Source organism: Platalea leucorodia, assembly GCF_965183815.1.
Source record: "Platalea leucorodia genome assembly, chromosome: 9".
Classification (NCBI taxonomy): Eukaryota; Metazoa; Chordata; class Aves; order Pelecaniformes; family Threskiornithidae; genus Platalea; species Platalea leucorodia.
Genome location: NC_138831.1, coordinates 41,870,288 through 41,891,115, shown reverse-complemented (window position 1 = coordinate 41,891,115; position 20,828 = coordinate 41,870,288). Strand labels below are relative to the sequence as shown.

Genomic DNA, 20,828 nt, shown 5'->3' with positions numbered 1-20,828 from the left:
AGAACAATAGTTTGTTAATAGAAAAATTCTAGTGACAAGTTATTCGTATGTAGCAGAAACAGAACATCCTTTCTGACCTTAAATTACACTAGCAGACCATAAAGATGTGAGAAGTGAAGTGTTAGCTTGAAAGGAAGGAAGGAAGATGTAGGTGGAAGAGCAGCTGAGCTGCATACAGCAGAAAGATCACAAAGTGTGCATAGCTGAATGTGAAGAAAGTTCAAAGGTTGCATGCAACAAGGCAGTTAGATCAAAAAAACCTTGGCGTCCAACTCATTCCTATTCTATTTTCTGTAACAGGAACAGAGAGACATCATGATTTAATCTGTGATCAAATTAGAGGTCAACCACATGAATTTGCTTTTTGTATGCTTTCACATGGATGAGACAAGGTTGGGAGAAAAAGAAAATCTGTTTTGTTTACATCCTTTCTCTTTTTTTAATATCTTTGTAGGTGTGGAGATGAAATTATTGAAATTAACGAAGCTTCAGTACAAAATACAACTCTTAATGAAGTTTATGCTGTGCTAAGCCATTGCGATCCTGGTGCAGTGCAGATTATTATTAGCAGACACCCTGAACCACAGGTAGCACACGCTGTATTCTTTCTGACTTTCAATAAAGCACATATTAAGAAATAAGAGTAAGTGAGGGAGCAGGTGCTAATCTAAAACAGGTGCAAAAGTGTTGATAACAAAGATGCTGATCGCTTTACAAGCATCGCTGCACACAAACAAACCTGAGATATGCACTATCTTAAATATAATCATGTAAGATTTAAAGATCGCTGGAGACAGTCTTGCATGAGTTTCTGTGCTGTGAATAAGGAAACTACAGAAATAACATCTAAGGAATAAACCAAAATATATTTCTTATTTGAGAAAGAATTCCCAATAATAAGAAAATAATTTGAAAGAGGGAATATTCCCCCCGAAAAGAAAGAAATGTTTATACACCCATCTTCAGTAATTAAAATTTAGGTCTTGCCCAGCCAATATTTGTAATTAAATTAATATTAAAATACTTTATTCTTGCAAGATTTTTCTACAAAATGTTTCCTAACACCAAATACCATATAAATGATTAGCTAATTTAAATTGTTGCATAAATTATCATAAAAAATATAGTATTACATTATCTTATACTGGTAAATCCAGAACTCAACTTCTGGTGAAATATGCAAAAGAACATTTACCTTTGAAAGATCCCATTTTACTAAAAAACCAATATAAACAGCACATCCATAGATATACTTCAGCTATACTGGAATATATACAAATATAATGGTGTGCACTTACTTAGCTTTAAAATTAACTGATGTGTGATATAACTAGGTCTATTCATTTCCATCAGAGGACTTGCAGGACTTAGAAATCTTTGTGAAAGGAATAAATGTTTAAATGTTACTTACCCCACAGCAATCTCGAGAGTGTAACGGCATGATATCTCCTAGGTGTCTGAGCAACAGCTAAAAGAAGCTGTTGCACAAGCTGTGGAAAGCAACAGATTTGGAAAGGAGAGACACCAATGGAGTACTGAAGGTAAGGGAATAAGTGCATTCATTGAGACATAGTAATTTTGACTTAGAAGATATATAGGATGATTACATGCTGTATTAGAATCCTTGGTAGCAGTCAAGTAACCCAGAGCAGAAAGGAAGAGAGGGAAACCTCACAGGACAGTGCTCCTAACATGCCTCCTAAGACATGTTACTAGAGCGATGAGAAAAGACCACATCTGTCTGATCACCAGCAAAAATTTTTGTGCAAACTTCCTCTCGTTCTTGCTCATCCTTTCCAATTCATAACCTCTGCCTAAAGCTTTTCAAAGAACTGTCAGTAGGTGACTGAACTTGTGATAGCAAGGAACTACAAAATGCAGGTGATGTCCTGGGGACAAACAGCTTGTTAATCCCCTTGTGAGGAAAGGCATATGCAATCATGCTTAGAGCTATTTGCCCAGTTCAGCTGTGACATCCTCCCACAGTAACATATTGCAATGATACTCCTTTTAGTGTCCTCATTTCTTCTAAAGGACCAAAGGTAACAGAATCATCACCCGTAAACTACACTGCTGATACATATATATATATAGGGAAAATGTAATGTTATTTTGCTATCCAAGAATGTTGACTCTTCAATCTACAAGACTTTAATGCATAAATCATACCTTTGCATCAACTGATGATGGTATTTAGCTGCAAATTTAATCAGCTGAATCTTAGAAGTGAGCACTTTGCATGTATCTGAATAGACATTTTGAACGTGTTCCTGATACAGGTGTTAAAAAACTAGAAACGAGCTGGCATGGAAGACACCCATGTGAAAAACATATCGAAAGGAATGCTGCTCATTGCAACCGCAGGATACAGAAGCTAATGACCCGCTCCAGCAGTGACAGCAGCTACAACCCTAGGTCCTCCTGTGGTAATGGTGCTGCATACCAACTGACTGACTTGAAAGCAAGAGTACATAGCATTGATGTACCAATTACCAGACAGCCTGGCCTGTTGTACTCGTTGTCTGGTAATAATTCAGAGAGAAATTCTCCTCCTACGTGTAGTGAGGGAGGTCAACCCTTGCAAAACACTAAGAAATCATCAGAGATCCTCGTTAGAAAACCTAAATCATCAAAGCCCAAACCTCCACCGAGGAAATATTTTAAGCAGGACTGTACATGTAATGACCAGTGTAACACAGACAGAAAAGAAAAGCTTGTATCGGAAGTAGCTGTATCACCTTCTGGAAGCGTTCAGGTAAAGCAAATTTTGCAAAATTTTTCTTGTGTTTGCATATTTGTGAGGCAGGGGAAGGAGGAAGGCAAAATTACTTTGTATGATGGCAGGAGGAAAGGCGAGGAAGAAAGAGAAAGTGTGCATAAATATGTGAGGACTGGGGGAAGGGGATGAGGCTCTTCTGTTCTGAAACTAACATATGTATCTTAGTGAAGCCAGTTTAGGTCCAAACGTGACGTTCAAACTAAGGTCAGAAGGCAGAGAAGTGTCTGAAGGAAATTTTCTTCCATACCAAGGAATCTGAGTTAAAATCCCAGTGTGAGGAGCAGCAGCAAGAATGAAGTTGAGTCCCTCACTGTCATTCCTCGTGAACATGTGCCACTGGTGGTACTGGACACTCTCTGGTTCCAGTGCGACTGGAACAGCGACGTGCTCTGGGCTGGGACTGGAGGAGTTTGCACAGCCTCTGATGTCAGCTTGGTATGGTGGATTCTAACCTCGACACTTACAGAGTCAAATCATTTATGAAACAGAGCAGTCGTGAAACAATTTCTTTGTTTCAGTAGTGGATTTCTATTGGAAGAAAGAGCTAACATTATGTACAGTGAGTAGTCTTGGGCTCATATACATTTCTTGAGACCAGGAGGTACTAAATAAACTAATTTAAATTGCGAAGAACATACATATTTGTTGATGAGCTACAGTATTTGAAAACTGAATGTATATTTGTACGTTACTAAATTTCAGTTCCCTCTCTTACCTAAGATAGAACAGAAAGATAGTGTTTCACATTTGCATAAGTGTGAGGGATTGTAAGATCTGCATGTTGAAACAAAGTTGTGGTTTAAAAATGAAACCTCTTTCCTCTGGGTTTAGTAATATGCCAGCAGAAATGAGCAGATCTCAATGCAATGCAAACAAAACCCCTCACAGTTCTCAAGCTGCAGAGATAAAAATAAAATGGTACGGCTCAGACTGAATTCCATGTATAATGTTAATGTCCAAGAAAGTTTCCAATTCAGCACCTCATGTAAGGTCAGTCTTCTACCATCCCCTAAGAAGAGAGCAGTAGAAACTTATTCATCAACAGCTACTAGAAAATCACCTTTCAGAAGTAAAATTCGGGGAAATAAGTACTTGTTGAACTTATCACTGTATGCAACTTATTATTCTTCAGTACTCAGTTTTTCTAAAGGATAACGAGAAAAAAATAAATCTTAAGATCAATAAAGTTATGAAAAGTCAAGCTCTGTTAATGAAGATAACTTCCTCTAGTAAGACAGTCTGTATATCTCTGGGCAATAGCTCCTTTAAGTCCCCAGGAGAGAGGGTTTCTTGTCAGAATGTATTTCAGATCATTAAGAGAAGGTTTTATTACTGCTTTTTTTTTTTTTTTTTAACCTTTATTCCCCAAACATTTTGCATTAGTCAGTTTGAGACCTGCATACCACAGCTTTATGTGGGGGTTCTGCGGACTGTAAGACTGTAAGGTTGCTTTTTCATAACCAAGAATGCTAAACTGATATTTTCAACTTTGCTTTAAACTGCATCAATAAAAAGGTAGGTACAACTGCCATCAGTAATGAATAAGATCAAACTGTCTGTTCGTAGTGCTTCCAAACTGGCTACTTCACTTACTGAATGTCTGATGTCCACATCTAACAGCAACAGAACACAAGTGCAACTTTCAAGAAGAACCCTCATAAGCAGGGGATGGAGAAAGGCTTCCCTAGAATAAGAAAGTTGCATAACAAACACCACCTCATTACAGAAAAGCTAAGAAATTGTTTAATTACAGTTTTTTTCAGGACAATCTTGTTTGTTTCTAGACCTTCACTCTCTGTCCTGTTTGGGTTTGGTTCCTATTAGTAAGCCTGGAGCTTAACTACATAGCAGACAGCACTTCCAGCGTCACAGCAGAGCAGATGGTAACTTGGTATCATTGGTTACAAAGGAATTAAGTAATTCCTGAGCATGTGTTAATGATGTTGAGAGTGGCATTTACTGCAACCTCAAACTAATCCTCTCATTCTACGTTTCCGGTCAAAAACAAGAAAGGGAGAGCTCTGAAACTGCAGTAACAATTTAGCTTGTCTAGCTTGTGCTTAAGGGCAAAAAGCTTCAACAGAAAAGAGTTTAATATTAAGTTAGAGGAAATTTGCTTCACTGGTTTGCAAAAGTCTACTGAATGACTGATTTCACAAAAAATTAAAATTATAGTAGGCAGTCTTTTAATTTATTACTAAATTTTTGAGATGTTAATTGCATTTTTTCACAATCTGTTTACAAGTGTAACCATAAAATATCATGCCAGCACTCTTGAAATATAGAATAAATTAAGTCCTATGAGGATTACATCCCAAGCAGGAGTGAAAGCTTGATTTCTATTCAATATCTTTTTTCAAATTAAAAACAAATGAAAATAGGTTGGATTTTTTTTTTTCAGATTCACGTCTAGTGTGGTCTGCATAATTACATTCTGACACATTTCTATTTCCTGTTTGTTCAGCAGGAAGCCGGAGAACAAATGCTAGACGGACATCAAACTGATGTAACCCACACTGTCTTTACCACTTCTCCTACAGCATATGCTACTGAACACATAACTGCTGTTCCAGCAGGCAGAGATCAAGAAAGAAAAGCAAGCTTAGGTATGTTTCATTCCATGAACTTTTTTTTTGCAGTTGAACCTAGTATTTAGTTTGCATCCCAAAATGGGTATCAAGCTAACTTCACCTTTCTCTTTAAATGTAGACTTCAACCCATATCTGTAAATTTTGGGGTGAACAGATGAAATTTCAAATTATTGATTAATCTTTGAAAAAAGGGGGAAACTATATCAAAAGAAGCATAACAGATGATTTATTGTAAAAAAGTGTTAATGGGCAGGTGCACTCTTGTATTTCTTCAGACGAAACTGCTTATTTATATTGAAAATTTGATATTAAAGGTTACTTTTAGCATTTCTAAAGGACATTTTTATGGGTAGTTTCAAGGCTCAAGTGTTGCAATGGTACAAACCACTGATAATAAGTTAGCATCTTGCTGTGCTAGTTAGAACTAAGGAAACTTAGTGTTAAGGGAGCTGGACAATCTCAAGGGGTCTCTTACAACCTAAACCATTATGTAATTCTGTAACTTCTGGCTCAGATCATTAAAAAAATAATGGTGCCTGAAAAAAAAATTTACACTGAAGCAGATAACAGTAACTGTGCAACTTCACAAACAAAAGTTTGCTGCCATTCAGCTCTACCATGTCTAACATTAAAATGCTTGATCAGCCTGTGATGTAAAAAATATTCCTACATTAGAACTGAGTTTCTACTTACTAGAAAAATACAATTGGAAATATCAGCATAAATTTAAGGAAGCATAAACATTAATCAAAGATCTTCATGGGACATACTTTTTAGAGTGGGATATACTTATAAAGGTAGGGAAAAAAATGGGTTTTTTAGAGGAATTTACTGTAACACCAGCTTTTTCACTAGGCTGCAATTTTAGTCTTCTGTTTCAACTGTTGTAGCCTATATCATGACTGCAGCATCCCAGAATTTCAGGTTACCTTTAGAAGTTGCAGGCCCTTTAGAAAAGGGATCTTGTATACAAGCACGGAAGAGCCTTGTTTTTCAGTTAATTTCACTATCAGAAATCAGAACTTGTAGATCAAGAGTTATGAATTTTAAAAAAGTTTAAACTTTTTAGAAACTTAAAAAAAACACTATTGGAGGCTTGAATGAAATTCAAATTTAGTGAATTAATAGCAATGCATAGATAAGGGGTAGAGAAGGAGGCTTGTTTATAATCAATGTCTCTCTAACGCAGGGAATCCACTTTCATCAGTACAAAGACCTATACTTAAAAGACAAGCACGAGTAGATTATAGTCTTGATATAACAACAGAAGACCCTTGGGTTAAAATTTCTGACTGCATAAAAAGCTTATTTAATCCTACCATGAGTGAAGACAACGTCCACTTAGATTTGCAACATGGCATCAACACAAACAAAGAGAATCAAAATCGAAGCAGCTCAGAGACAGTTCTGAAGAAATCAGAATCAGAAATAGTCGGTTCAAAAGTGCTAAACACAGATGAAAATGACAGTGTGAAAAAGGGTCCTCCTGTTGCACCTAAGCCAGCCTGGTTTCGCCAAAGTCTGAAAGGATTGAGGAAAGCAAATTCAGATCTAAAAACACAGGCAGATCAAAGTCCTCCTGACCTTGAGAGTATTTCCAGCAAAGAACTGCAATCCAGCTTATCCCGTGCCTCTCCTAGGGGATCATCAATAAAACAAAGAATAAGCTCATTTGAATCCTTGAGCGCTCCGCAGTCACCTGAAAAAATACACCGAAGGTTTAGCCTGAAACCATCAGTCCAGAAAGAAGACTCTCCCACTGTAACAGGGTCAGAAGCGGCTCCAGCTCATTTAAATCAAGCCTTTCTTCAACATTGTGAAACTAGCCAACAACAGTCAAAGTCACCTGTGGTCACGGGTACAAAGAGCCTAGATAGATCTTCCTCTCCCAGGGAGGTCCTTGCAGTTAGCTCAGAGAAAAGCAACGCTGCCAACACTGAAAATTCCTCGGGTCTCTTAACTACAGAAGCCATTGCAACTTCCCATCTTGTATCAGTAGCAAAGGCACAAAGCCTAAGATCACGAAGCTTCCCACTTACTGCTACCCAGTCTTGTGAGATGATGAAGACATGTGATGAAAAGTATAGCAAAATCTATTCCATCAGCAGCCAGGTGTCATCTGCTTTAATGAAATCTTTGCTTTGCCTTCCTCAGTCTCCAGCCTCTTCTGGAAACAATGCATGGGAAACGCTGGACACATTGTCTCAGTCCTCTGTGGAGGAGGATGGGACCTCTTTCTCATCTGCAAGTGAGAATCATCACCTGGACACTGGGTTTTCGCTAAAGTAAGATATCACATTTAAAAATCAGATTTGCAGATCAGCACTGGTGAGCATCTGTGCTGATCCACTGACAGACTAACATGCTAAGGTAGCAGCACACAATAGTAAAGCAGAGACTAAGTTAAGAGTTTTTTAGAGCACAAAGGCTGAATGACTCACATGACTGTTACACTTGGTTTTAATTTGTACTATATAAGCGCATATATATTTCAAACTTCCTCCTACTTAAGGAGGAATATTTCTAGCACCTCCACGATAAAGGAGATTTAAGTCTGTTTTTTGCCTGGGGCCAAGAGATTATTCCTGTTCTTTTACGTGATGGATCCTACTTCTGTTAGGCTAACATGATTAATTTACATTTGTATGTATTTATAATACTTATTATAGCAGCTACCCAATTAAATGCTAAGAAGATCAAAAGATGACTGCTCCAAAATTGTGCATGCTATGCTTTTGTAGGTATGTTCTTTCATAACTCAATGTTTCTTTTTTACTCTGGTGACTATGGGACAGCCTCTCCGAGTTGAGAGAATATACTGTGAGCCTCGCAGACAATGAGAAAGAGGAAGAGAAACAGGAACACGGCTCACCTCAAGCATCTGGTGTATCAGGGCAGTCTGTCATCTCTCTGCTTTCCCCTGAAGAGTTAGAAAAGCTTATAGAGGAAGTCAAATCGCTAGACGAAGCAACCTTAAAGGTAAATCTGCTTTTTCTTTTTGTGCATGATTTTCAGAAAGCTGTGGAGTAGATGCACCTGGTTAATCTTTGCAGCCTGATATTATAACAAATAAAACAACCATCTCAATACGTACCAGTAGTAATGTTTAGCTCTTTTCATCAAGAATCTTGAAGTCTTCAAAGATAACTAAGCAAGAGCAATACCCATTTAACTAATGGGGTAACAGTTATTCAGCAGGTAAGGTCAGTGTACACAGAAGCAGGAACTGATATTTTGGAAGCCTTTCTTTTTATTTGAGTTGCCAGGCTAAGATACCCAATGCCCCATTTTTGGGATACTGAACAACCTTTAGCGTTACTGGATTCATCTAGAATTGCAATAAAGCTCAGAGTCAGTCAGTGCATTCCAGAACTGTAGAGACTTTTAAAGACTGCTTACACTCAAAGAAAAAAGCAGATAACATCCAGAGCTCTGCATTGAAAACAGTTCAGCTTCTGCTGGCAGCTACGTACTTGCTGTGCTAAGACAGTCCAAGCTGTGCAAAAGCAGTGTAACTGCATTAACGCACTGATGAGCCTAAGCTAATACAGTTTTTGCCTCTTAGCTAACTGCAGTGGTGTGTCTGCTATCAGAACAGTAGGTAGACATATTCTCATGTCAGAGACAAATTCTTACTGACTACATCAAACTTTGGTACTATGTTGCAATCAAAAAGCAGTTTGAGAAGCAGAATTTATGAAAGCCAAGTTTTGTATCAATTTGTGTTTCTTGCCAACATCCCACCTTGATATTTTTGGTCTGATTAGCCATAAATGCTGTTGCAATGCTGCCCTCAATGGGACATTAGCCTCCCTCATATCAAGTCATCTGTTTTCATGGAATTTTCAGGACAATCCCAGAGTAGCACGTACCTTCTGCCTGGTTGCAGCTGGCCAGTGGATTCAATTGTGGAAGGAAACAAGACACAATATCAAAAGATGCAACTACAATTGCTCACATACTGAACATGACTGTGAAATTGTGGCCAAGAAAGCCATGTTTCCTTAGGAAACTAGGTTGTTACCCTATACAAACTCATCTTTGGGATAACACAGTCAGAGACAGCTTACTCTACTTGTTACTAGAACGTTGTTAAAAAAAAAAAAAAAAAAAAAAAAAGAGTGAGAAGCAATTTTTTTTAAGCTGTGATACTTATATCCACGTGAGTTGTATGCCAAATTCTTTTTCCACTTTTTCAATGAAAAGGTCCTCTAACATGATTCAGCAATATTTTCTTTTTCTACAGTACATATCTATGCTCTTTAATATAATTCAATTTATGGTCCAGATCCAACTGATAACCCGTTTACCAAATCAGAACAATTTTAGACACAGAATAGCATTTTATAAAATAGGCAATTGATTGGTAAATTTGATCAAAACCAAATACTAAACATGCGTCAGTATTATGCTTATGCAACTAAGTCTCATTATAAAATGCATAATGGACAAAAAGAAAACATGCTGATTTTCCAATCATCTTGACATATCTATTGGGAAGTTCTTGACACTATTTCTTTCTCTGCCTAGGAATTTGATGATATTCATGTCACAATTTTGCATAAAGAAGAAGATACCGGGCTTGGATTCAGTCTGGCAGGGGGCATTGATCTAGAAAACAAAGTGATAACAGTAAGTAGCATCTTTCTTAAAAAATACTCCAAAACCAACTACTCTACCTAAAAATACATAACTTACTGTTTTTCTACTACAGAGCTTGGCTTTTGGCATAATCAAAGTAGGCAGCTATACTGATAGGGTCAGAAGAATCATGGTCTTAATGGGTGAAAACAGGATCCTTCTGCACAGAGCCACCCTCTCCAGGTGATTGGCAGTGGTGTCCTGTTTCCTAGGGCACCATACTCCCCCACCAGCTCTGAAAGCCAAGGCAGCATAACACGAAGCCTTCAGCAGGAAGTAACTGACACCTTATTCACGTGCTTAGAGAAGACCATGCAGGGTGGTTAGGAGTCGTGAAGTGAGCACGTAGACATGTAAGAGGTCTGGAAGCTAGAGACTAGCTTCACGCCTTCTTCCTCCCACTAGCAGAGCAGCGACAGGGTCAGGAAGTAGAATAGGCAAGGTACGTACCATGGGCAGCAAGGCTTTGGCCATCTGATACCAGGGCTAAACAGATTGCCTAGCTGCTTGAGGAGGGCTGTGCCCAGGAGAACTTCTCTGTACAAATTTATTCAGCCCTCAGTCCTGAAACATGCTAGAAGCAGCTTGTTCCTGGCAAAGAATAGAAAAATTGCACGTGGTAAAAGTATTAACTGAATGATCTAGTGATTTGTCCTTTTTTTCCCTCTTTCCTTGTGTGCGTGTGTGGTGACTGGGCTCTTCAACAGGTTCACAAAGTGTTTCCCAATGGACTAGCAGCTCAGGAAGGAACCATTCAGAAAGGAGATGAAGTACTATCCATTAATGGAAAGTCTCTTAAAGGTGCGACTCACAACGATGCCTCAGCAATCATGCGACAGGCTCGACAACCCAGACAAGCTGTTGTTGTCACTAGAAAAGCTAAAGATGGAGAAAAAAATCTCAACGTTTCAATTAACTCTAGTACATCTTCAGTAGCAAGTGATGCCTCACAAGAGTCTGGTGAGTAAGTTCAGTGGCATTGCCTTGCAGCCCCCACCTGCTCAGCATTTACTCATCATCTGAAATCCTGGGTGTTCATAAAGCGGCTCAGCATTAGCTGAATAAATCTGAGAACCATGATTAAAGACAGCAAGGTTAATAAAACATTCCTGAAACAGACATTTGTAATAACTTTGTTGGAAAGGGGAAGAATTAATGGATTTCTAAAATAAAGGAACCCTCTGAAAAAAACCCAAGTGTGACCCTCTGTATGAATTTCTGCAGACATACAAAGATTATTACTGTAGTAACACATCTAATTGAAGGTATAATGACAACTCAGCGAACAGACATTCTTTATTCTAATATTATTAGATTCTAGTTTACAAGACTTTTTCTCTGTGAAAGAGACTTTCAGTTTGAACAAACAATATGCTATTGTTTGATATAGCAGGTGGCTACATCTGAAACATAGCAAGGTCAGTTTTTTGCAGAACCTTTCACATTCTTAAGATATTTTTGTGGGTTTTTTTCTAAAGCATAATCTAGAGATCTGTAGCTTTATTTACATACTTCAAATAAACATTAGCAGCTTTGTAGTTGATAAGAATTTCATACCTAACATCAAGTCAAATATGTTTACCTTAAATTTTGTTCATTGAACAGATTTTTCTAATTCTAGTAAATGTCACAGCTTTCATTTTTATATTTCTATTCCGCCATGAATTCAAACACAATTTTCTCTCCCCAGCTTCCCAGAGAGCCTTACAATGACAAAAAGAGGAATTAAAAGTTATAGCTTTCTCTTTCATTTGGCAGTTTATAGTGCCTTTGCAAACAAAACAGAAGTTCATTTTTTTGCAACACATGTTTTAGGTTTTCAGACTATGTGCTGCCCATCTACTAACTTTCCGTTTGTTTCCAGCAACTGAAGATACAATCTGCACCGTAACTCTAGAAAAAACACCTGCCGGTTTAGGATTCAGCCTGGAAGGAGGGAAGGGCTCTATTCATGGAGATAAACCCATCATCATCAACAGGATATTTAAAGGTGAACATATTTAAACGCATACACAGCAGGTTTTTAGCTGATACAAACTTGTGCAGTTCATAACTGACTGCTGATTTATACCCATGAAAATGGTATTTTTTTGTAAATGCAGCATTATCCTGTGCAGTGCCAGTAATTTGTTGCCTGCTGAGACCAGGTGGTTTACACCAAACATGCTGGTGATCCTTAATAAGTGAAAGATACATTAAAGACTCCTCCACACAAAGAATTAAAGGAAATTCATTTTCTCTCCCCAGGGACTGCATTGGAACAAAGCAGCCCTGTTCAGCCTGGTGATGAGCTATTACAAGTGCACACAACTGCCATGCAAGGACTCACTCGTTTTGAAGCATGGAATACAATCAAGGCATTACCTGATGGGCCCATCACAGCTATCATCAAGAGGAAGAATCCAAACTCTGTTACCACCAAGTCATCTGAAACTCTGTAAGAGAAGGAATTAGACTACTGCCAATATTACAAACAAAAAAGGATTTTATTACTTGCAGCCATTTGGCTAGCACAGCAAGATACTCAGAAAGCGCATATGAAAAGTACACATGATCTTACTGCCAGTTACAGAGCAAGCTGTCGGGGATAAAATAAGATGTGCACAAAATGTGTATGATTCTTATTTCAACATTCAGAAACAGATGTTAAAAAGTGTAGAATTATAAAATAATGACTTTATTAATAATATTTGGGTTGTAATAAAATATGTGACAGCTATAGTACTCTCCTATTTTAAGCCATTAACTTAACAAATACCAGAAGCACATTGAGTTAAGTTTTCAGCCCTACTCTACAAGTCTTGCTCCCTACCTTACCTTCCCAGGAGGAAGAAATGTGTCTACAAGTCTATAACTGAACACTGCAGCAAAGGAAAAGCCTTAGAGAATGTGTAAAGGGCAGAGAAAGGGGGATGCAACTTTGTGTGTCAAAACAACAACGTGCCCCGGAATACTCCAGCTTTTCTATTCAAACCCCAGAACAGCCAGAATAGTTAAAACCTGTCTAGGGTAACTTTCTACTAGCAGTTGACAGAGCCATCTCAATTCCAGCAGGCAAACACGGGGCGGGGGGAAAAAAGGAGTGTCTCATGGTATTGCAAGGGTGAGGCAGGAAGCTGAGGGTAATATAGCAGAGGTTTCTCTAACCTTCCTCTGGCCAGAGGTCTCGGAGGACTACAGCAGGAGAGTAACAAGGCCATTTAGAACCATCTCTTACCTTCTAACCACACATATTTTTTGAAATGTCTTTGTGTTAATTTTGTAACGGAAAGTACCAGAGAGAGTATTTGGGAACTAAAAGTGCTGAATCCAACTGTTTATTCTGGAAACACTAAATAACTTGGAGATAAATCTATGCTGCAAATGCTGCTATCGGCATTTTGGCAGCGCTTTCTAAGCACTGTGTGGAATTCTACCAGCAGCAGCACGTGTATCTATGGCAAGATGGTCTCATGCACCCATTTGGTCTTCCCTGACCTACTGCACTAAAGGGAGAGAAGCAACATCAGGATGGAAGTAGTGACTTGCCAGTTGAAAACCAGATGGCTGCACTGGTTATTGTCCTTGGCCGTTCACCTTCCCATAGTCAGGAATTTGCTGCACCCTTCTTCGGCTACTTAATTTCACCAAACTGTAAACCGCAGGAGTTCAGAAGCTATTTTCTGTGCACTTAATGTCACAGGAACAGCAATTGAGAGAAAGGGAAGTAGGATAGAGAGCAGAAGGTATTAATTGAATCCAGGCATATAATTTGCTTTGGCCTTTCCTCATGAGTCAACTCTGTTAATTTTTGAAAGAACATTCTTGACAAGCCACCTGCCCCCACACTTCCAAACCCTTCCCAATTGAGTTGTCTTTTCCAAAAAACAACCAACCAATCCTCAAAACAAAATTTCTACAAATTGGGTAGCAACCAGAATAGGAGAAAAATGTGAGAGGGAATCTTTTTGTAGATTTTTTAACTGGTACCTACCTGAAACTCTCTATTTCATTTTTTAAGTAGAATTTCTTGTATTTAACTTAATCTGCATTATTGGCTTAGGCTTAACAAAGTCTATGTAAATGCCTGGTGCATATAAAAGATTCTAAGATTTTTCAACCACTTGCCCATACCACCACCAAGAGGAAAAATATGAATGATTTCTGTACAGAAAAGCAGGCCTGAACACTTTAGCACTGTTAAAGCTATTTCCTGTAAAAGACAGATCACACTTCTTGGTCAGCTTCATAACTTTAACAACAGAGACTGGACTAGCTACAGACATGGCACAGAATGCCTTAATTACTTCCATGCTATCTGGTGAAGGTGTCCTGACCTGAAACAGCTATTGATTTTCATCAATTTAAGAACTGACACAGAACCACAAAGACAGGCTCGATCTCATTTTTTTCCAGAGGTGCTCTTCTCATTTCACTCCCAAAGTTTTTCAGTTTTTGCATGCCTCTGCATTTCCTGGCATCTGCCAAGATCAAAAGAAGTCAAAACATGCTGTGTGACAGGCAGCATGTCTCACTGGAGAGTCCTTCAAGATCTTACAGGTTGATGTTTGCCAAGACATTTCCATCTCCAATTTGGCAGGGCAGAATGCTGAATGGTAAGGGCTCTTAATTCCTTCTGGATAGAACGTGTTGAGCACTCAGAAAAGGGACCCTTAAGTTATTCCAAGGAAGAGCCTCACCTAGCACCTTTATTGCTCAGAGCAATAAATAAAAAAAAAAAAGCTAATAAAAAGTCCCATTATCTGAAAAAGGTTTAACTTGCAGGAATAACAAGTGGTGGCCTGAGCTCTGCTCCTTGCTAATTAAATGAATCCTAATCCTGCAAAGACTTGCCGAGATATTGAGCTTCATAACTAACAACTTTAGTACGTTTAAGTAAGTATGTATGAGTTTCTGTAGTATCACGGCTCAAATGTCTCCTCAGTGAATTTGTTACTCTTCTTAAGTACAGAAAGCATCAATCTAAATCAGAAATAAGGACCAACCAAGGGCAAAGAAGTTGGGAGGGTGAGTGCTCTCACCAAAACACCTTTATCCCCACTTAGTGAGGAGCGCAAATGGGAGGGAAGCTTTTCCCTGCCTTGTTGCCTTGAATTCAGAGAGATGCTGGAGGTCCAAGTGGCTCCTATGTTTCCTTGACGGCAAAGCAGGTGCATGAGGAATCATTTTAAAGGATGATCCAGGAAAAACAGGAAGATGTAGCAGAAAAGTATTTATTTCATCATATTCATACAAGGTTTTACATCTTTGTACACGAAGGAGACTAGATTAAAAACTGATTCCTTGAAAAATCTGTTCCATAGTGTGAGATTTACAGTGGGAAACTGTGTGTGCCAGTCCATGCCCTATATGAAATATAAAACAAATACAGGGACAGAAAGCAGAGCATATTCACCTTGTTAAATAATTGAGTTACAGCATTAAAATCACAACCTGCATTTAAATTCCTAATTCAGCAATTAGTTTTCCTTTTGAAAGTATATGTAATCCATAGTAATGTCTGACATTCCTGCAGTAACCAGCACCATAAATATTTTCTAAAGCTGGACACATCACTACACACAAGACCGGAAGCTGATTTCCCAAGATAGTGTTGTGAGGCAAACCGGTCTTAGAGAAAAAGCAATGTCCTTATGCCCTGTCAAGTCAAGACTAAGCTACAGAAAAGATTATTTACCCGTTAAAACCTCTCGCCATAAGAGACCAAAAAACATTCAAGTGCAATTAAAAATAGTTATTTCAAGTGCAGATTAAAAAATAGCAAGTAAAGTGCTTAATCCTCTTTATTTATTGCCACTATGTCAGTGCGGTTTGTTTATCGACATTGTGGAAATCACTGGTTTTGGTACAGAGGGGAGAAAGGAAGAGTGTCTATTTGCCAACGCACAGATCTATGAATTGATTTGCACTACTAGACCTTGATTTAGAAAAAAAGCACTTAAGGCATCTTTGCCATTAGTACTGAAGTCTGCTGGAACAAACAAGTGGGATCCTCACACAATCCAATGTGTTCTGGCGTTTAGGATTTGCTGGCTTGGACCCACTGGAGCATCTTAGCAGCTCTACGAGTGCTGGCAGCAAAAGAGCTACCTCTTCTTTTGGGGAAGGAACACTGTTCCACAGGAGTCTACAGGGAGCTTCAGAGACAAAACAGGGCTGGCCTGCACCTGGCTAATGCTGTAGTGCTAAGTGGATTTTAGCAATGCTCCTCCTCACAGACTCTGACAAAGTGCGGCCAAGAACAGATCTAGTACGTGCATCTTCTCTCCGCAGACAGCCACCGGTGCTGCCTCCAGGATTCTTCCAGCCTCTGATGTGATATTTGCCTTATTATGAAAATTAAGCATATCGTATTAGAAAAGAATGCATCGCTTTGAATAGAGACAGGTAGAAAATGCAGTTTTAAAAATTTACTGTACTCAGTCCATTGTTCCCCTTTCACCTTTCCTAAGCATCTTTGCTGTTAGAAAAGTCCTGCAGGCCAACTTCCTATTTCTACCCTCAAGCTGCCAGGTTTTTTCCTACCCTCAGCTGGTGATGTCAGCAATTGGGCTTGTCATGCTTTTAATGCCTTAACAGCTTTTGTCAGGTTGCTGTAAAATCCAGCTATGCTAGCTGGAAAGAAGGAATCCACCACCGTCTGGGGAAGATAGCCACCAAGATCAGTCTGAAAGAAACTGAGGAGTTGAGTCCTGTCTGGCTCCCTGCAAAGACAATGCAAGTGATTTTATAGCCAGCGGTTTAAAAGCATTAAAAACTTTACAATGACTCTTATATGTATTGTCTGATGATAGATATTTCTAAGTACTTTTTTTTTTTAAACAACAGACATTAATTCCAAAATTTCTATGAATGTGGCTATCCCCACAAGTCAAATTACAGTTAAACTAGGCCCTAATTAGGTACACGACTCTGTTTATGAATTATGGCAATGTAATAAAAACCAGATGCTCATTTACCAAAAATTAAGGCCATACTTGTATGTTCTGCTGAATCTCTGCTTAAGAGGTCAGCGAGAATCCTACCATGATAATAGTTCCTGTAACATTAAAGACTCCCCTCTAGGAAATGAAGAGAGACTAATTCATTGGAGGGGGGGGGGAAGAGAGAATAAAACAGGCACTCAATCACAATGATTACCAGTCAAAAGAAGACAGAAACATGTTATTGCCAAGAGGCTACAGATCACATGTGGCCATATACACAGAAACACACCACACAATGGATAAGAAGGGCTTTAGAATACATAACATTCAAATAGATCGCTTCTTACCCTGGAAGAGGTATACAGAAACAGCCACAGGGATAATTAAAACCTCTCACAAAATTTGGTTGAGGAGGACACAGCGGGTGTTCCACATTGGTGGCTGTAAGAAAAGGCGTTCAAGAAAAATGTCATTTTCACGAGAGATAGGAAAGTGTCCTTGGTACTCAAAGCATCAGCTGAGAGGCAAACTCAGCTGAGAGAGAATATATTTGAGAAGAATGGCAGTACAACCTTTGCTGTGCCATACAAGCAGTCAGAAAAGATCATTAAAAGGAACCACTCTGGCCATGGAATAGGGAAATCAAAGAAGTCCTGAATTTAGAAGCAATTGTTACTGATCTCTGAACCAAGCATTGAAACACTTCGTGGAAGTTTCATTGAACTCATGCTGTGTGAGGGCATTGCTTGTCTCGAGAGGTCATTCAAGTTACTTCCAACAAATCCATACCGCAGAGGTATATGCCACCTGACTGCTGAGAAGCTGCACTCTAGCAAGTACATAAATTCCTGGCAAGGCATTCCTGAACAGGATGGGAAAAGGGACAGCTGAACAGTGGGGCAATAAAAGCACCGACTTGTAACAGTTAAACAACAGGATGAAAGTGAAAAAACAAAGAAACATCCTTCCACACAGTGGCAGCCCCTTAAAAATCAGCACTATTTGGTTTCGTAAGAACAATTATTTACACATACAGGAGTGGTACATTTATTCAATGGCTTCACCAAAATCTAGAGGCGTTGCAGAAAATGTTAAAACAGGATTTAGCCTAAATGGGACTCCTTTTAGAAAGTTCTGTAAATTCTTAAAAAAATCAAACCCAAAACCACACACACAAAAACCCCCAGAACGTAATAGTAAATGAAATACTTATTCAATCTCAAAAGCATAGCAAGGGAAGAAACCACAGGCCAACATCATTATCTGAACGTTAACATGACTTACGTACTCTGAAGACAACGATGTAAAGAGACCGCTAATATTTTATCTGTTGATCAAGATCAGGTAGACAACTACTAAACAGCATATGACTTATTTTTTATTTTATATTCATTTCCAATAGCTGCTGGTTGTCTTCTAACATCATGTGAACACATTAAGAACACAAGCATCTTACCAGCAGATAGCATCGTCCCATCTTCGTATTGCTTCGTCAGTACCACATCCACAAATTCTCTTGGTGAAATAACCCTCATGAAAGCTGAAGGGGTTGTGGTTCTGCACACAGAGACAGTCTGGAAATCATAAAACAGAGTTATGTCAGTTGATGCTTTCAAAAGTACAGCAGAAAAATCCCTGTACTTTCTGGTACTCTTTCAGTTACACTTTCTAAACAGTATCAAGGAGTTCTGTTACACCCTTTGCTGAACAAAATGCAAATCAGCACAGTCAAAAGGCACTACGGTGTGTTGATGAAGAACAGTTTAATAGAGAAACACAGAGTGATAATGCATTGCTTCCAGGTTGTTTAAGGACAGATACCACAAGGGATGCTGAAAAGCAAATCTGGCACATCTATGCTCATAGGACAGTTAAAATGCTTCTCCTTTCCAGGAAGCTAACAAAAATAACTTCTTTGTATCATACCACATAGCATACAACTTGATAACTAGATTTGCTACACTACAGAAACCGTAACACTACCATCCCCTTCTGTGGTGGCTCTGTGGTGACAGGCTCCCCAAAACGGGTTTCTACCACACTGGCAAGTGTGATAAAGTCTATGAATTTCAAGCGGCAGGTTGCAGCATTTCTAAAGTTTAAGTTTGTAATTAATACTAAATGCCCGTAAGGTTCCCCCAAGAAAAATAATCTTCCCAGGACTTCCACGAACATCCTGGGACTGGTTGTGTTTGCACCCCGGCTGCCTCCAAGCACCCACATCCGCTTCAGATTTAGGGATCTGAATCCCTTTTCGTCTGTAATGCTCCAGGTACAGCATCTCTATTTTAATGATAGAGACGCTGCGGCAAAGCGCAGGGTCCCAAGGTCAGTCAGCCAGTTAAAGGCAGAGCGCGACACGCGCAGTGCGGAGCATCGCCTGCTGCCATGGTGAAAGACGGGGCCTGAATTAACGGCTGGTGACATGAACGCTTCACTGCGTAGCTAGCTCTACGCGTTCTCTAAACCTCCTCTTCCCTCACAAATAGTTAAAACCAATCATGCTTAGCTTGATTTGCCACATTAACACAGTGCAGGAATCTTTCATGTTATACATTTGCATATTCTAAGTATGCAGTATTTAACCAAGAATGTATTAGTAGTTCCTTTCAGAAAGATAAGCCATTGTTTATGAGAATACATACACTTTACAGAAAAGAAAAAATAGGGGGGAAAAAAAAATAAAAAGAGATTCCTAATCCCAGTATTGTCAGACTGATCCAGACAGAGAGGCTGTACAGAGACCTTTTTACCTTGAGACCTTTTTACCTCCCTGCACATAACACAGGCTGTCCCGCTGCTGCGGCACTACCACAAGAAGGTCTGTGCTGCTTCCGACCACCACGCTGTGTTCATCCCACCACAACAGTTTTTAAGGAACTTACATCGCTGACGGCTTCAACGACCTCAAAGTCCTTCACGTTTTGATCCCACTTGGTCCTGGGCCCGCCGGCCACCGGCTTTATGCACTCCCAGACGTCCCGGGCGCTGGCGGGCACGATCCCCTCTCCCCGGTACCTGCGGCGGGACGAAACGAAACCGAAACCGGCGGCTCTACCCTGCCCGGCCCGAAAGGCCCCGCGGCGGCACCCCGGGACGCGAAGGCGGCGTACTCACACGTTGCCCGCAAACTCGGCGGACGGTCTCCAAGAAACCGAAACCTCGCTCTGCGGGGAGGGGAAGCTTTCAGCCGCCGCGCCGGGCCGGCCACCCGCCCCTCCTCAGCCGCCCGCCCCCGCTCACCGTGCGCCGGCAGCCCCGCCAGCCGCCGGGGTCCCGCCGGTAGAGCCCCATCTTCTCGGCCGCCGCCTCGGCGAGCCCCACGTAGTCCATGGCCGGGCAGGGCGCAGCCGCCGCTGGGCCCCCGCCTATGAGGGCGCCGCGCCGCACCGCCCCCGTGGGCCGATGGCGGCACCGCCCCCTCACCTGAGGGGCCGCGGCTTCCCGCCGGCCCGGCCCGGCCGCCAGCGGGGAGGCGGCCCGCCTCGCCTCGCCTCGCCCCGCCGCCGGGAGGGCTGCGGCGGGGCTGAGGTCGGCCGTCCAGGCCAGCCCCGAGCCGCGGGTGGCCGTGGCGTGGCTCTCCCGGAGCGCTGGGTAACGGCGGGCCTCGCCTCCGGGCAGCAGCCCGAGGGGCAGAGAGGCGACAGGCAGCCGCGAGGAAGCGTTACTCGGATCGCCTCTGGCCTTCAGAAACGGCGGGGAGCCAGGGCAGAGTCTTTGCTGTTCTCTTACCTAAAGATGGGGCGACCTGCTCGCCCGCTTCCAGCCCGGCTGCGGGGCAGCCGCGCCAGCTGGCGACGGTCGCACGCACCCCTGCCAGGCCTGGGGCCGCGGGGCGGCCGGCGAGGCACGGCGGGAGGCGACCGGCCTCCGTCCACCTTGGGCGACGCA

The 20,828-nt window shown here is 40.8% G+C and overlaps 2 protein-coding genes across 2 annotated transcripts in view; one reads left to right on the top strand and one right to left on the bottom strand.

The window, feature by feature from the left end:
• The window catches only part of IL16 (interleukin 16), a gene marked incomplete at its 5' end in the record, with an annotated part of 38,803 nt that extends 26,193 nt beyond the window's left edge, over positions 1 to 12,610 (top strand). Inside the window, 10 exons of the mRNA XM_082321331.1 lie at positions 455 to 587; positions 1,454 to 1,541; positions 2,280 to 2,755; positions 5,247 to 5,385; positions 6,560 to 7,655; positions 8,166 to 8,349; positions 9,901 to 10,002; positions 10,719 to 10,971; positions 11,876 to 12,001; positions 12,259 to 12,610. Coding sequence (XP_082177457.1) covers positions 455 to 587; positions 1,454 to 1,541; positions 2,280 to 2,755; positions 5,247 to 5,385; positions 6,560 to 7,655; positions 8,166 to 8,349; positions 9,901 to 10,002; positions 10,719 to 10,971; positions 11,876 to 12,001; positions 12,259 to 12,452 — 2,791 coding nt within the window. The 3' untranslated portion in view covers positions 12,453 to 12,610. The remainder of the gene's footprint in view (positions 1 to 454; positions 588 to 1,453; positions 1,542 to 2,279; positions 2,756 to 5,246; positions 5,386 to 6,559; positions 7,656 to 8,165; positions 8,350 to 9,900; positions 10,003 to 10,718; positions 10,972 to 11,875; positions 12,002 to 12,258) is intronic.
• A 2,658-nt stretch (positions 12,611 to 15,268) lies between these two features.
• STARD5 (StAR related lipid transfer domain containing 5) lies at positions 15,269 to 20,270 on the bottom strand (the record flags this gene model as incomplete). Its single annotated transcript, XM_082322091.1, has 6 exons — positions 15,269 to 16,715; positions 17,285 to 17,378; positions 18,394 to 18,511; positions 19,823 to 19,955; positions 20,055 to 20,104; positions 20,181 to 20,270. 6 exons carry the CDS (start codon positions 20,268 to 20,270, stop codon positions 16,568 to 16,570), a joined length of 633 nt encoding a protein of 210 aa, XP_082178217.1. The 3' UTR covers positions 15,269 to 16,567.
• Between the last annotated feature and the right edge of the window lie 558 nt (positions 20,271 to 20,828).